Here is a 16,167-nt window from a genome sequence, read left to right as displayed (position 1 = left end):
GTAGCGGGCCTCGCAAATCGGAACAATTAAAAAACCCAAAGCAACGAACGGGAGCGACAGAAGTAATAACTCGGATCATAACAATCGACAAAGACCCAGCCGACGATAACGGACTAACGATAAGAATTAGAAACGTGGAACTGTCGGTCTCTAAATTTCCTCGGAAGTACCCATGTACTTTCTGAAGGAGTGAAGTGCCGCAAGTTCGACACTGAGTGCTGCAGGAGGAACTGCGGAAAAGGAATCATGGTACGTATTGGGATGGTCACACCGACACCATCTACCAGAGTAGCAATAATACACACGAGCTGTTGACAGCTTTTACCGCAATGGGCTAGATGCAGAAGCGGGTGATCGGGTCGTGGCCAACCGACTCCTGAATGTGCAACAGCCCTCACCTTTTAAATACCGAGGATGACTAAGACGAATTTTACGCACAGTTGAAGCGCGATTACGGTCGCTGCCCAAGACATGATGTTAAAATCATCATCGGGAACTATAATGCTTTCGGACGCTTTCCGATTTTAAACAACCGGTTCTTTTGCTAGCACTTTCCTCGGTATTCTCACCCTGTGGTGATATTGAATAGCTTGGTTGTATTTTCAACGTACCTGAGTGACCCGTCCGTCCAAAGACATGGAGGGTTATCAGCCATACTGTTGAGAGTCTTCGTGATTGTATTAAAGCTTTCCCCTGTGAGTGACCACTCCGTCCAAAGATATGGAAGGTTACCCATACAGCCATCGTTTTCTATTTTGTTGAAGCCGTCCCGCCTGAGTGACCGCTCCGTCCAAAAAGACATGGAGTGTTATCACCCACATAGAACCAAATTTATCCAGATTTGAACAAATTTTCCTCTCTGAGTTACCTCTCCGTCCCAGCGATGTGGAGAGCTATTGCTCCTACTGTCGACAGTTTGCTCAGAAGTGGACTTAGGATGTAGTATACAAAAACTTGTAACCGACGGTTACAATAACCTGCGAAAATTGACCAAACCTCGTGATTTTAGTCATGATCTAGAAATGCGGTCAGGCATATATAAATATTTTTTTGAAACGATGGTTCTACAATTGATGAAGGGACGGTAAGGGAAAGTAATGAAGAAGAATTTTTTTGTGAATGGAGAGAAAAGAGCGGAAAAGAAGGGGGGGTAATAGGTAGCTACGCTTAACAAGTTGTTGTTGTGACTCCTAGCTTTTGTCCAATGCTGGAAGGTGCATGGGTTGAACCAAGCTATAATCTGAGATTATAACCGGGTTTGATCCCATAACACCCGCCAGGGCATGTGGCTCGTTGGTATCCGTGTACCAATGAACCACAGAGGCGCTGGACAAAAGGAGTCTGCACAACCCCCCTTATTAACGTAGCAACATGGGTTGGGCTGGGCTATTTTTAGACACAAATTGTGCCTCTTCCTCCACCTACTGTAGAGACCACCGACCGAGAAGTTTAATCTAACTTTGTGTTTACTGACGGGACACTATGCAGGCCCTTGCGACTTACAAGGTACTGCATGTGAACGTTGTTCGTCTGCCAGCGTGCTAGCCGCGGTTCTCAGCGCGGGGTTTCGGGGGAAGGCCCCGTTCCTGTGAAAATTGACCAAACTTCGTGATTTTAGTCATGACCTTGAAATGCGGTCAGGCATTTATTAATATTTTTTTGAAACGATGGTTCTACAATTGATGAAGGGACGGTAAGGGAAAGTAATGAAGAAGGATTTTTGGGAATGGAGGGGAAAGAGCCCAACCCATGTCGCTACGTTAATAAGGGGGGCTGGGCAGACTCCTTTTGTCCAGCGCCTCTGTGGTTCATAGGTACACGGGTACCAACGAGCCGCATGCCCTGGCGGGTGTTGTGGGTTCAAATCCGGTTATGTTGTGGGATCAAATCCAGTTATAATCTCAGATTGTAGCTTGGTTCGTCCCATGCGCCTTCCAGCATTGGACAAAAGGTAAGAATATCCTGCTCCAACGGCAAGACTAGAGATTACCCAACTAAACGGAATCACAAATCGACCACGTTCTGATAGATAGTCTGAATTTTTCGGACGTTATCGACGTCAGAACGTGACTATCTCTCGAAGCCGTGCTGCCGGAAGAGGGTGAACTTGAGGACTGCTGGAGTGCCGTGAAAACAGCCATTAACTGCGTACTGGAGAATGTCATAGATCGTGTGGCACCGAATCGACGTAACGAATAATTTGATGAGGAGGTTGGATTGGATTTATTTGGGATACGGAATGATTACCGGAGGAGTGGAAAGACGGGGTTATTTGCCCTTTCGATAAATGATAAGAGCAGCTCAAAGCGTTATTAGTCCTAATGGTATTCCATACATCTTGCTTAAAATGTGTTCTGCCAGTCTGATGACTCCACTGCACCATATTTTTACTATGTCTTTGGAAGAGGGCAACTTTCCAAACTTTTGGAAATCATCATTTTTGTTTCCTATCTATAAACAGAGGTACAATGACAATAGACATTGTCAATTATCGTGGCCCTGAGCTCGATTGCAAAGTTGTTTGAGCTCGTTGTATTGGACCATATTTTTGGATTTGGCGAATAATATATTGTTGAAGACCAGTAAGCAATTGTGTCAGAGCGCTTTTCTGTGACAAACCTTTTGTCGTCTGCTTCCTAAAAAACGGATGGTTGTGATTATGCCAGGCAAACTGATACAATTTATTTCAACCTGACAGCAGCCTTCGATAGCATCAACCACGAAATCGCCTTAGCCAAATTAAGAAAGTTGGGGCCTGCGGCAGAGCTATCAGCTGGTTACCTTCCTATTTCGTTGATCGTCAGCTAACAGTGAAAATCGGTGATTATTTTTCTGGGAAATTTGCTGCTTCGTCTGGGATCCCGCAAGGTAGCCACCTCAGACCATTGATTTTCCTTATACGCTTCAACGATGCGAATTTCAAACTGAGATTTGCCTGTTTGTCTTTCGCCGATGTTATGAAATCTTCAGCCAGATTAGTTCTATCGATGATGCCCATATGTTTCATCTGCAACTGGGAAATTTTGCAGATTGGTGAAGCACAAACCGTATGAAGATTAATACAAACAAGTGTGCCATCATAACTTTTTCAAGAAAGAAATAACATATCACATTCAAACACAAGTTTTTGGTAACCGTTATTAGAAGAACAAACTAGGGTACGGGAGGGTGCCCATTAAGCGGTAGCTTGAACAATATTCAGGAATTACATTGCAACTATATTTATTCGAGACAAGATTTTTATGCCAGTTAATAGAGTAATATTTACTGAATATCGGCGTAATTAATAAAACGCTACTGAATTTGAGTTATAGACGCGAGACGTGATGAAGTCGCTGCGGCTAAATTGAGCCCATTTTCTATAATGGTGTCTGTGTTTTTTAAATCCGACAGGCCGAAATAGCCAGCACATGGATTAAATGCTTTTCAAAAACAGAGCCCGATGGATAACGTGTTGGTATAGCCTATATACCGGCTCTTTGAAGATAAGTAGTTTTGCAGTGACAGCAGCTTGCTGCTGGTGCTAGTGTATCATTGAATCGTTCATATACATTAGCGCCAGAAGCAAGTGGTTATCACTCAAATACTAGCTATGTCAACACGATAGAAGCTTTTCAAGCGTTTTAGGCCTCACATATCGGTAGTAGTGTAAATAACGCACCATATGGTGGAATTAAAAACAAAATGCTGCTAATGGCTAGTGAATGAAAATTAATTTATATTTTTATATCAGAAGGGAATTTTTGTGTTCTTCCGTGATAAAAAGAAGTAGAATTGTTCTGTGATAGCATATTCACAGCTGTTTAGTTTCTAGAATAAGTAAACGTGATCATAATTGCGTGTTTTCCAAACCATCATCAAGAGCGGATACGCGTAAGCGATTGCTGCTGGTTTTGTCAGCCTGATTACGTGCCAGTGGAAAACAGTGGTTTTGATGTTTATTGAACAAAATTTAGCAAATTACTTACATTGTTATGAAAATAGTTATACCACATTAAAGCTTATGAGTGCTACATTCGTTTCAGTATTATTATATTGCGGCAAAGTTTTATTTGGGAAAGCGCAGCAAAAAAAGGTAATGTATGCCGAATTTAGTAGCATGCTGGGAATACCCTCCCGTGCCCTTTATCAAAGACTAGCTGACCCGACAAACTTCGTATTGCCACAAATTAACCTGTGTTGTACATAAATCATGAATCTCGGATGATCTTTGTCACTATCTCGAGTTTTGCAAGCCCCCCAGTGGGCGGCGCTATCTCCTACATGCTAAATTTGGTTCCATTTGCTTGATTAGTACTCAAATTATAAGGAAATTTGTATTTCATTTGTATGGGAGCTCCCCTCTTAAAAGGGGAAGGGGTCGTAATTCACCATAGAAAAAATTTCTGCCATCTAAAACTCCCACATGCTAAATTTGGTTCCATTTGATTGATTAGTTCTCGAGATAAGAGGAAATTTGTTTTTCATTTGTATAGAAGCCCCCCCCCCCTCCTCTTAAAGTGGGGAAATCCATAGAAAATATACCATAGAAAATATTCTTGCCTACAAAAACACCCACATGATAAATTTGGTTCCATTTGCTTGATTAGTTCTAGAGTTATGAGGAAATTTGTATTTCGTTTGTATGAGAGCCCCCCCTCTTAAAAAGGTAAGAAGTCCTAATTCATCATGGGAAAAATGGTTGCCTCCAAAAAAACCCACATGCCAAATATGGTTCCATTTGCTTGATTAGTTCTCGAATTATGAGGAAATTTGTATTTCATTTGTGTAGAAGCCCCTCCTCTTGAAGTGTGGAAGGATCCTAATTCACCGTAGAAAATATTTTTGCCTCCAAAAACCTCCACATGCCGAATTTGGTTCTATTTGCTTGATTAGTTCTCGAGTTATGGGGAAATCTGTATTTCATTTGTATTGGAGCCCCCCCTCCTAATGTGGGAAGAGGTCCTAATTCATCACAGAAAAAATTCTTGCCTCCAAAAACACCTACACGCCAAATTTGGTTCCATTTGCTTGATTAGTTCTCGAGTTATGAGGAAATTTGTATTTCGTTTGTATAGGACCCCCCCCCCTCCTAAAGTGGGGAGGGGTCCCAATTCATCATTGAAAAAAAAATTGTCTCCAAAAACACGCACATGCCAAATTTGGTTCAATTCGCTTGATTAGTTCTCGAGTTATGAGGAAATTTGTATTTCATTTGTACAGGAGTCCCTCCTCTTAAAGTGGGGAGGGGTCCTAATTCACCATAGAAAATTTTCTTGCTCTCGAAAACCTTAACATGCCAAATTTGGTTGCATTTGCTTGATTAGTTCTCGAGTTATGAGGAAATTTGTATGGAAGTCCCCCCTCTTAAAGGGGAGAGGAGTTATAATTCCTCTTATAAAGAGGGGAGGGGTCTCAATTCACCATAGAATAAATTCTTGTCACCAAAAAAAACACCCACATGCCAAATGTTGTTCTATTTGCTTGATTAGTTCTCGAGTTAGGAGGAAATTTGTATTTCATTTGTACAGGAGCCCCCCCTCTTAGAGTGGGGTGGGGTCCTAATTCACCGTAGAAAATTTTCTTGCCCTCGAAAACCTTCACATGCCAAAGTTGGTTCTATTTGCTTGATTAGTTCTCGAGTTATGAGGAAATTTGTAATTTCATTTGTATAGGAGCCCCCCTCCTAAAGTGGGGAGAGGTTCTTATTCATCATAGAAAACATTCTTGCCTCCAAAAACACCTACATGCCAAATTTGGTTCCATTTGCTTGATTAGTTCTCGAGTTATGAGGAAATTGGTATTTCATTTGTACAGGAGCCCCCCCTCTTAAAGTGAGGAGGGGTCCTAATTCAACATAGAAAATTTTCTTGCCCTCGAAAACCTTCACATGCCAAATTTGGTTCCATTTGCTTGATTAGTTCTTGAGTTATGAGGAAATTTGTATGGAAACGCCCCCTCTTAAAGGGGAGAGGAGTTATAATTCCCCTTATAAAAAGGGGAGGGGTCTCAAATTACCCTAGAATAAATTCTTGTCACCGAAAACACCCACATGCCAAATTTGGTTCTATTTGCTTGATTAGTTCTCGAGTTATGCAGAAATTTGTGTTTCATTTGTATGGGAGCCCCCCCTCTTAGTGGGGGGAGGGGTCTCTAACCATCACTGAAACCTTTCCTGGCCCCAAAAACCTCTACATGCAAATTTTCACGCCGATTGGTTCAGTAGTTTTTGATTCCATAAGGAACACAGGACAGACAGACAGACAGACAGACAGACAGACAGACAGACAGACAGACAGACAGACAGACAGACAGACAGACAGACAGACAGACAGAAATCCTTCTTTATAGGTATAGATTTAGGCATGTTGCTGGATATAAAACATCATTCCACCAGCATATTTATTACGTAGTCGATAAAGCGTCTAGAAATCTCAAATCTGTCCAATGGTTATCGAGATGACTTCCAAGCAAGAAGTGCTTCGAATAAAAATTATAGACGCAGTCGTGGCCTGGATTGGCCAGTCCCACAGGTCGATCGCGAAACAGTTGGGAATCCACCATTCGACCGGGTCTCGTGAGATGAAGAAAAGCGGAGACAACCGCCTCGTAAAAGCACGGAAGATGAGGGATTGCTTCAAGTACAATCCGAACCTTTTGATTTGGGACGTAGCCTAGAAGGTCAATTTTTTCATCTGATTCGTCCAGCAGACAATAAAGCGGGTCGGACTTCATGTTTTCAAGGTAAAGAAGGTGCGTAACCGAACCGAAATCCCGCGCCAGGAAACTGTACTGTGAGTGGTTGATGCAGTCGAAATGTATCATAATATACGACGAGACGTACATTAATGCGGATGCCAAGCAGATCCCCGGCCTGGAGTTTTCCGTCGCCAACTCCGCCGAGGAAGTTTCGGAAGAAGAAGGTCGATAAATTTGTCAAGAAGCGCCCGGTGTGGCAGGCGATTTGTGGGTGCGGTAAGAAGAATGCCTCCAGAAGTGCCTGCTGCCCTGCTCTTTTGGCCGGATCTGGTATCGTACCATTATGCGAAACCGGTGATGGAGTGGTACGAAGCCCACGATGTTGCTTTTGTGCCGATGGAGGCAAATCTACCAAACTCCCCACAACTTCGCCGAATAGAAAAATTTTGGGCGATTATGACGGGTAAACTCCGGGAAACAGGGAAGGTCTTCAAGAATGACCAAGATTTGCGAAAAGAGTAGATGAAAGTGTGTAAGAAAGTTGGCGCAAGTATTGCACAGCATTTGATGGGTAGCGTTAAGTCCAAGATGCGGGCATTTAGTCTAGAAGAGGAGGTTGGAAAACTAACTTTGCTAAAACATAGCTAGCTAAAGCTAGGTGTTGTAGGCTCTTTTAAGCTTTAACAAATATCCGACATAAAGTGAATTTTTGGTGTCTGTCGTAGTCTGTAAAATTTATTCGTAAAAAAAAGTTTCCTTTTTCTTTAATTTCAGTATTCTACTAAGCCGCTCCGAAAACTTCAGTCTTTAATCATAGCGTTTTCTACATGTTTATAATCACTACCAATTGCTTTAGTGTCACGGATGACAGCTGCACACACTATGAGTTTGCGGTTATATATTAATGTACAGAGGAAAGCGAACCCATTGTAACTTCGAACATGCCACTCACCAATTTATTTCATATAATATCAATAAAAAAAGACCACGAACGAGTACAAATTCAAACCAGTTCACTTCAGTTTAAGTGAACTTAAGGAAGTACTGCTTAAGATACATATGGATGCTGAAAATTCCAATTAATTATATGTTTTACAGCAAACCATTGCCAGTTCATTAATTGAAAATAATATTAACATCTTTCGTATACTGCAAAATGAGGCTCAATCCTCGTTTCAGCTGTCGAGTTTCGTTTACTCGTTGTGCTATATCAAATCAATTCGCATGGTATGAAAAAATTTCATGTCTTTTGTTGTGGAAAAGTGACTGTTGCACATGTTGCGTGTTGATCCCAACCATAATATATGCACCACGCTAAGCAAAGCACCAGGAAAGTAAAATTAAATTTATGACCTCTAGCGGTCTCGCATTATTACTTTTACCTGTGCTGGCTGGCAGTGATCATGGAATATTACATGATGATCGTGCGAATTCAGGTAATATTTAACTTTGACTAACTGGTTGCTTCGACTTTGCTGCTGGTGCTAACAGTCTCGGTGTGAACCGATATGGAATCGGCTGCATCGCAGCGGGTTGACAGTGAAAGTAGAATCCGCATGCGGAACCGAGGATCAGCCACACCACCAGCCAGCTATCAAACAGGGTTTGTAACTTTGTGCAGCAGCAGAAGTGCATGCCAACATGCAACTGCGGAAGAGATGCAAGTTCCGAAAGAGCATGGGCAGACCGACGCAACTTCAGGTTTGTTATCTCATCTCGTGACTGGTGGAAACGCCACTGTTAAACAGTACTATCATTGCAGTATAAAAGCCGGTTTTTGTACTTAGTTTACTGCGTGCTTGTCTGTTCATGAAAAGTTTCCATGGAAAAGTCAGTTAGTAAACAAACTGGATCAAAACTTACCCTGATATTGAATTCGAGACACCGGGTAAGCCTCCTAGTTCGGTGATTTACGCAATGATAATAAATCAGCGCGGTTGACAGCTAATTGGACCATAAATACCTTCAATAAAAAATTTTCACGCATCATCGCTATCAGTAAGTCGATATATCTGCTGCCAGGAAAATGCCATAAATGATAAATCTGACCCGACTCTCAAAACCCCTCAAGAGTTAGCTTTCCAGTTGTGAAGGTTTTTGTGAAACACAAACTGGTGATGGTCAAGTGCAGGCGGAATTTACAAAGTGTTACCTTGCAAGGGTCGAATTTTAGATTACACTACTACTGCGTTTAAAATGGCCTTCATCAAGGTTAATTACTGTCACATGTTCCTACTTGCAGTCACTGTTACAATAGGTTCGCCGTAAAATGTGCTAATCCAACAGGTTGTTTATTGATGATTGCAATAATTTCTGGATTAGAACGAAACGATTGTTTGATATGACATCATGGAACAGTTCCTTCTGTGATTCATAGGTCTGTCAGCTGTTAAATGGATGCAGCTCTGTCATCGATGCAGTCAAAATTAAATCAATTTGCAGGATAGAAATGAACCAGACACGATCAATTCGTGAGTGGTTGAACGAATTCAGTTCTACATGCATTTTGCGGTATCGAGAAACACGCCCATGATTGAAATAATAAATTTAGTTTTTTATTCTGCTTCTAATGTTCTAACTTTAGCAAAAAAGAAAAGAGTAATAATAATACCTGGTATAAAATATCGTAATACGTATTACAATATACATACCAATATGTGCGAGTCTGCTTTGATTGCAAACTACTTGTAATTCGCAAAAGCACTGATGATCATCTGAAGTGGCCATCAAAATTCGCGTACCTCTAATTAGATTAGATATTATCTATTATTTTGCACAAAATGTTTGGATGGATGCAATATGACGCATTTCACCTCTCATCACACTCGCAGTCAAGTAATTTTGTCATATAAAAATATGGTCACGCCGGTCTTCTGTCATGTACAGTACGCTTCATATATTTGAAATTTGAAATCAAAATTATAACTTTTTTGGGCGCACAAATGTGAAATCCCTTAGTTTATTATAAACAGTAATCTTTCCAGCAGATGTAGCGAATGATAGAAGAAAATAAAGGTATTAAAGGTGTTTATAGTATCCAAACAGAGTGGGATAAGGCGTGAAGGGGAAAGAGCAAAAATTTGGTAGGTAAGAGAGGGTCAATTTCGAAGAGCGTTGCTCTCAACCCAAGCTGAGGGACCTACGGATTGACGCCAGAACTCCACCCAAACGAGAAATATTGAGCCATTCTCAACTGGAATCTGAAGAAGATCTAAGAACAATTAGAAGCGAGAGGCAGTTTAAGACAAACTGGCGCTCTGCGTGAATAAATTGGACGACGTGGCTTGGCAATTCAGATTGGATCAACCAAAAGTTTAGATGAATATTTTGACGTAGGACTACGTCTTTGTTTACTATCTGGGACTGGGTAGCACTTTGTGAAAACGAAAATAGAAGTTTAACGTTGGAATGAAAGATTTCAAATGCTAATAACTACTAAACTACTGAACGAAACTGAACAATTAATATGTCGTTGGAAAGATAAAATGATCAGCAATTTTATGGAGGGTGCGAGAGAGCAATTTTATGGTCAGCGTAAGAGGGGGGGCTCCCATACAAATGAAACACAAATTTCCTCAAAACTCGAAAACTAATCAAGCAAATGGAACCAAATTTGGCATGTGGGGGTTTCAGGAGGCAAAAATTTTTTCTATGGTGAATCGAGACCCCTCTCCTCTTTAGGAGGGGGGCTCCCATACAAATAATATACAAATTTCCTCATAACTCGAGAACTAATCAATCAGAAGGAACCAAATTTGGCATGTGGGGGTTTTTGGAGGTGAGAATTTTTTTTATGGTGTACTGAGACCGCTTCCCCTTCTAAGAGAGGGGGCTCCCATACAAATGAAATACAAATTCCTTTATAACCCTAGAACTAATCAAGCAAATAAAATCAAATTTGACATGTGGGGGTTTCAGAAGGCAAGAATTTTCTATTTTGAATTAAGACCCTTCCCCTCTTTAGAAGTGGGGGATCCCATACAAATAATATGCAAATTTCTGCATAACTCGAGAACTAATCAATCAAAAGGAACCAAATTTGGCATTTGGGGGTTTTTGGAGGCAGAAATTTTTTCTATGGTGAATTCATAAGTTTAAGTTCGAACACTCAACCCAGCTAGCTCAATGTAACTTAATCTCAGGGTCGGAAACCGACCTTCGGAGGACTCGTACAACCCGACAACTTACCAGAAACGCAGCAGACCATTCAAAACGTCAGTGAAAGAAATGGAAAGGACTAGTGGCTCTTACTTATATAAAAAGAATAGGAAATTCCATGCATGAAAACTTTATTATGCATGAAAACTTTATTACCGTACTATTTGCGCTCGATGTCACAAGTTGGGGCCAATTGATGATGATGATGAAGAGAAAGGGGATGAACATGCTTCGATAACAGTACTACTTTACGGGTTCTGCTGGAAGGGGGATGATCTCCTATGGCGTCGCTGGGAGGGCGGCAACGGGCAAGCAATGACAGACTTTGGCGTTGCAGCGATATTCTCTGCCTACGGGGTACACTCGAGGCGCCTATTCGTCGAAGGCCAACTCTCACAATGGCCCACACCGTGGCTCTGGAGTAATCACCGCGCGTTGCCAATCTCGTTTAGTCGCCGAACAAAGGCAGCGGACTCTTCGGGAACCGGATCACGCCGGTCCATAAACGTTACACTTCACCTTCGATACTTTTGGCTAGTCGAACTTGGCTCTACAGTGCCGCGCGACGCTCCTCACGACGCTCGAAACACGCCTTTTTGTTCGAGTCTCACAACGGGGAGTTTTAGTTTTGCCCCTACGAGCTCGATCACGGCTATAGATCAACTGTCCCGTGCTTATCTCTCCATCCAGCAATCATCCCCAACTAATTCTCTTCTTTTCCTCCGGTATCCTCTCTCTCTATCTCTCTCTCCCTCTCTCTCTATCTCTATCTCTCTCTCCCTCTCCCTCTCCCTCTCCCTCTCCCTCTCCCTCTCCCTCTCCCTCTCCCTCTCCCTCTCCCTCTCCCTCTCCCTCTCCCTCTCCCTCTCCCTCTCCCTCTCCCTCTCCCTCTCCCTCTCCCTCTCCCTCTCCCTCTCCCTCTCCCTCTCCCTCTCCCTCTCCCTCTCCCTCTCCCTCTCCCTCTCCCTCTCCCTCTCCCTCTCCCTCTCCCTCTCCCTCTCCCTCTCCCTCTCCCTCTCCCTCTCCCTCTCCCTCTCCCTCTCCCTCTCCCTCTCCCTCTCCCTCTCCCTCTCCCTCTCCCTCTCCCTCTCCCTCTCCCTCTCCCTCTCCCTCTCCCTCTCCCTCTCCCTCTCCCTCTCCCTCTCCCTCTCTCTCTCAACACCTCCGGATACAGAGCTTTCGTGCAGTTAACGCAAACAACTGGTATAATTTTTGCTGCATGATCGGGAACTTTTAGGGGTTATGTAATTAGTGCGGACTTTTTGCCGTCTTTTATCGTTGCGGTGTTTCCGTTCCGTTACGTTTCCGTTTCCGTTACGTTACAGGATTTTTTTGCCATTTAGTGAGTAAGGCTGTCCCTGACATCCTAATCTTACGGAGCCTTTAGAGCCTCCGTGCTAGACCCCAACACCTGGTCTGGATGTTCCGGGGTGGACGCCGAAGGTCTCTTTTAGGTTCCTAAGTCCGCATTCAGACAGTGTCTCCTTACATCACTAAATAGTAATGTTCACAATAATATATTTTACGCAAATTTTTCGATGCCTAATTACCGTTTGAAAGTTTTAAGGGATTAGTACACTTAGTCTAGGTTAGGTAGAAAAAATACAATGATTAACATTCAAAACAAAAGCAAACTAACAACAATTAGAAGAGCCACCAAAACAATGAAAATTAAATTACGAAATTGATCTTACGCTTACAAACTACTCTTAAACACTAAAGAAAACAGAACTTTGACGTCATTTATTTGGCATGTGGGGGCTTATGGAGGCATGAATTTATTTTATGATGGTTAGAGACCTCTCACCCCTGTGGCTGGGGGATAAGGACTCTCATACAAATGAAACAGAATTTTTTGCGTATGTGCCATATTTTCTGCTATGTAACAAGCGGTAAGCTGTGAAAGTAAACTAGTAAAACCTTCTCGGAGCAAAAGACAGTGAATCAACGCCGTTAACTTCCGTGCCTGTCACCATTCATTTCAAAAGAGAAGGACATTCGAATGGCACGTCATATTTGCGATGAACGTGCTTGGCTTTAATGTTATTTGTAACCAGTGGCCCTTTTAAAGGTCACAAGCGAGTTTTGAGGAAATTTGTGTTTCATTTGTATGGGAGCCCCCCTCTTACGCTGTACATAAAATTGCTCTCTCGCCCCCTCCATAAAATTGCTGATTATTTTATCTTTCCAACGACATATAAATTGTTCAGTTTCGTTCAGTAGTTTAGTAGTTATTAGCATTTGAAATCTTTCATTCCAACGTTACACTTCTATTTTCGTTTTCACAAAGTGCTACCCAGTCCCAGATAGTAAACAAAGACGTAGTCCTACGTCAAAAGACATATCGAAATTCAAAATAGCTCCGATTTGATTCAAATTTTGTGGACTTATTCCTTTGCAGTAAATTTTAGACCCGTATTTTTGTTTGTCATTTGAGGTTCTCTTTTCTGAGTCAGTGCGGTCCCAAAAATTACTATTTTATGCCGCTTAAAAATTCATAACTTTTGAACCACTGAAACGATTTAAATGATGTTGATACCAAATGGAAAGTATTTTAATAACCTTTCCAGGAAAAAAATGAACGGAAGCACAATCCCAGCTAGCACCAAATTTCACGAAATCTCACAAAGAAAAAGAAAAAAAGAAGCGTTACTTGTTACTTTGCGTATTTGACTCTAGCATTTTCATACCTATTTTGTGTGTAACTACATGCCGCTGATGCCTTATAAAATACAAAGAAATATTCTGTGTTACGTATAAATTCATAAAATCTTCCAAATTTTCATGCCGCATTGGTGAAATTACAATTTAAAAATAAGGTAGATATAAACGGGTCAAAATGGCAGACAAAGTCAAGTCGGGAGTACCTAAAATCGGGAGTAGAATAAACCAGGTGTAGATATAATCGGCATACCACTGTATAATGATGTACTTAAAAAGAGCGCCTAAAATTTAATTATGCTCAATAATTTTGTACAGGATTTTTTGATTGCTTTCAAATGTTCTATAAAGTTATTCAGCATGTTAAAATACACATTTTTTCTGAAGACTGTTTGTCACTAGGAAGCATATTTAATGAGTTATAAAGTAGATATAAAAAGTTAGTGAACTTTTTCAGAACACAAAATTTTCTATTTCGGGCAACTTCGCGCAAACCAGACAACTAGCAGGTGAAAGTTCTATATTTTGTCTATAATTTGTCTATACCTACCGTCCATTATACATAAGGTCTATTGTGCCTAATGTCCGTATACCTAAATTCCGTATGCCTAACGTTGCGCACCTGGCAAAAAACAGAATACTTATGAGAGCAATTGAAAATTAACAAAACATTGTTGGCCTTTTAATAAAATATCATCTAGGGTTTATTTCTAATTCCCGTCGTAGTAAGGAAAGCCACTCTAATTTTCATCATTTCTTTGGTGGATTTAATGAATACTCCAAAAGCTCTGCTGCTGATTTGACTCAAACACACTTACCTTCCGATCCGTGCTCTTTGAATTCACTAAAAAGCGATTATTAAAGCATTTTGTTCAAATTACGCAACTGACTTTATATTTTAAATTCGTAGTACCGTTTTAAAATCCCTCCATCAAAATTTTTCATCGTCCAAACTAAAAATCACAATAATGTTCACGAAGCTAGCGCGCATGTATTTGTGTAGGACGGCATGACAAATGTTATTCTGCAAAATTTCTGCAGGTCATGCAAGATTTCCCGGCTGCAGAATAACGACAATGCGTTGCGTGAGTTATTTTCATTTTATGAATGACGGAAATTGAAACGATTGGTCGACATTTTCTTCCTCGTCGCAGGAAAAAACGTAGGAAATTTGGCTGCTAGGAATTCTTTAATGAAAAATGGCATTTAAATAAATCTCAACTCACTTTGATTGATCGCGTCTAAAATATTACACAAACTAAAATATTAGGGAATAATTAATTTTGCTTTATGTGTCATAAAAATCGCTGATATTTTTAATAATTTTTGTTGGATAGGATGGCAATAGACAACTACGACGAAGCAGCAACATACCCTAGTTTGTTCTAACCACGAAAGTTTAAATGAATTATTTGCAGTGGCAATCAAAACTTTACTGCTGGAAGAAACGCAAATGCCCTGATGCATGCAATGAACCCGGATCTAGTCAAATTAATTTCCATTACTCAATGTCGAATACCAGATTACCCACAAGAACTAGAATTTCAAACACGTCAGAACCTCCCCTGCAAATGCAATAACTGCTGCTGACACATTAATGGAATGGAGTCGACACAAACTTGGCAAACAACATCAGCCTCGTTTAAGCCACGCAGTGGACCCACATTTTATTGAATTTGCGCGTGCACTGAGACGGCGAAACGCGACGAGTAGGTATTCAATTTCTCGTTTTCCCTTCGAGTGCGCGCAGAATATCTCGCCGTTCGTCCGTCCGTCCATCCGTCCGTCGTCGCCATCAGCTGTTGTTGGTAGTCGTTCGGGAGGAACAAGCTTCCATACACGGTGACACGGTACACCATGGTGCGCTGTTTCGCAAAATGAATCTGTTCCATTCCATGGCAGCTGTAAATCATTTCTTTCCGTTTTGACGCCGTCGAGTACCGGGCCGGACGGAGTGCCCGCATATCTTCGAGTGGTAATGCTCCGCACCACGGCGGTGTGACGGATCAAGTCCAGCTATAACCCACACACGGCAAAGCTAAGAATATTTCAAGAATCGAATGTATTTTTTCATCATCCACCCACCGTTTTGGTCTACATCCAAAGCTCATGCACCCTCTTTTGGAGAATTTCGAACGATTCCTTTTGTGGTTGGTCGAAACTTGATTTCTAGCGGTATCATAAGCCCACACTGAGAACAAGTATCATTTTTATTTGTGAACGAGTTAGAGAAATGCAAATTTGAATAATCTTTCCTAATTTTAATTCTTTTCAGATCCACCTGGACAGAGTTCAAGCGTCCTGGGGCACACCAACCAGCAATCAGTATCACATCCAAACAGATGAAGGACCCGAACGGTATTTTAAATACCAAACGGATAACGGTCAATATCGGAAGGAAAAGCGCCTTCAAGATGGCACAGTTATTGGTAATTCAGCTTTGATTGAGGTAAAACAATTTCCTGAATCGATAAAGCATGTTTTTCATTGCTAGGAACTGATGCCTGGATTGATGCCTCTGGGTATCTTCGCCAGAAAGACTACATCGCTGATGACAAGGGCTATCGAATATTAAAATCAAAAACGGTGTACGTGGGAAGGGATTTACCGATTCAGGTATCCAGAGTAACCAACTTATCATCTTTATCTAGGTTGATTTTTATTATCTCC

General features: G+C 41.4%; 1 protein-coding gene across 1 annotated transcript in view; it reads left to right on the top strand.

The window, feature by feature from the left end:
* Positions 1 to 16,167, top strand: part of LOC128735035 (uncharacterized) — a 66,237-nt gene that overhangs the window by 48,204 nt on the left and 1,866 nt on the right. The window contains exons 2-3 of the mRNA XM_053829495.1: positions 15,773 to 15,926; positions 15,992 to 16,113. Coding sequence (XP_053685470.1) covers positions 15,773 to 15,926; positions 15,992 to 16,113 — 276 coding nt within the window. The remainder of the gene's footprint in view (positions 1 to 15,772; positions 15,927 to 15,991; positions 16,114 to 16,167) is intronic.

Source organism: Sabethes cyaneus, chromosome 2 (assembly GCF_943734655.1).
Source record: "Sabethes cyaneus chromosome 2, idSabCyanKW18_F2, whole genome shotgun sequence".
Lineage (NCBI taxonomy): Eukaryota > Metazoa > Arthropoda > Insecta > Diptera > Culicidae > Sabethes > Sabethes cyaneus.
Note: the sequence above shows the minus strand (reverse complement) of the source record. Positions and strands in the feature narration are given on the sequence as shown.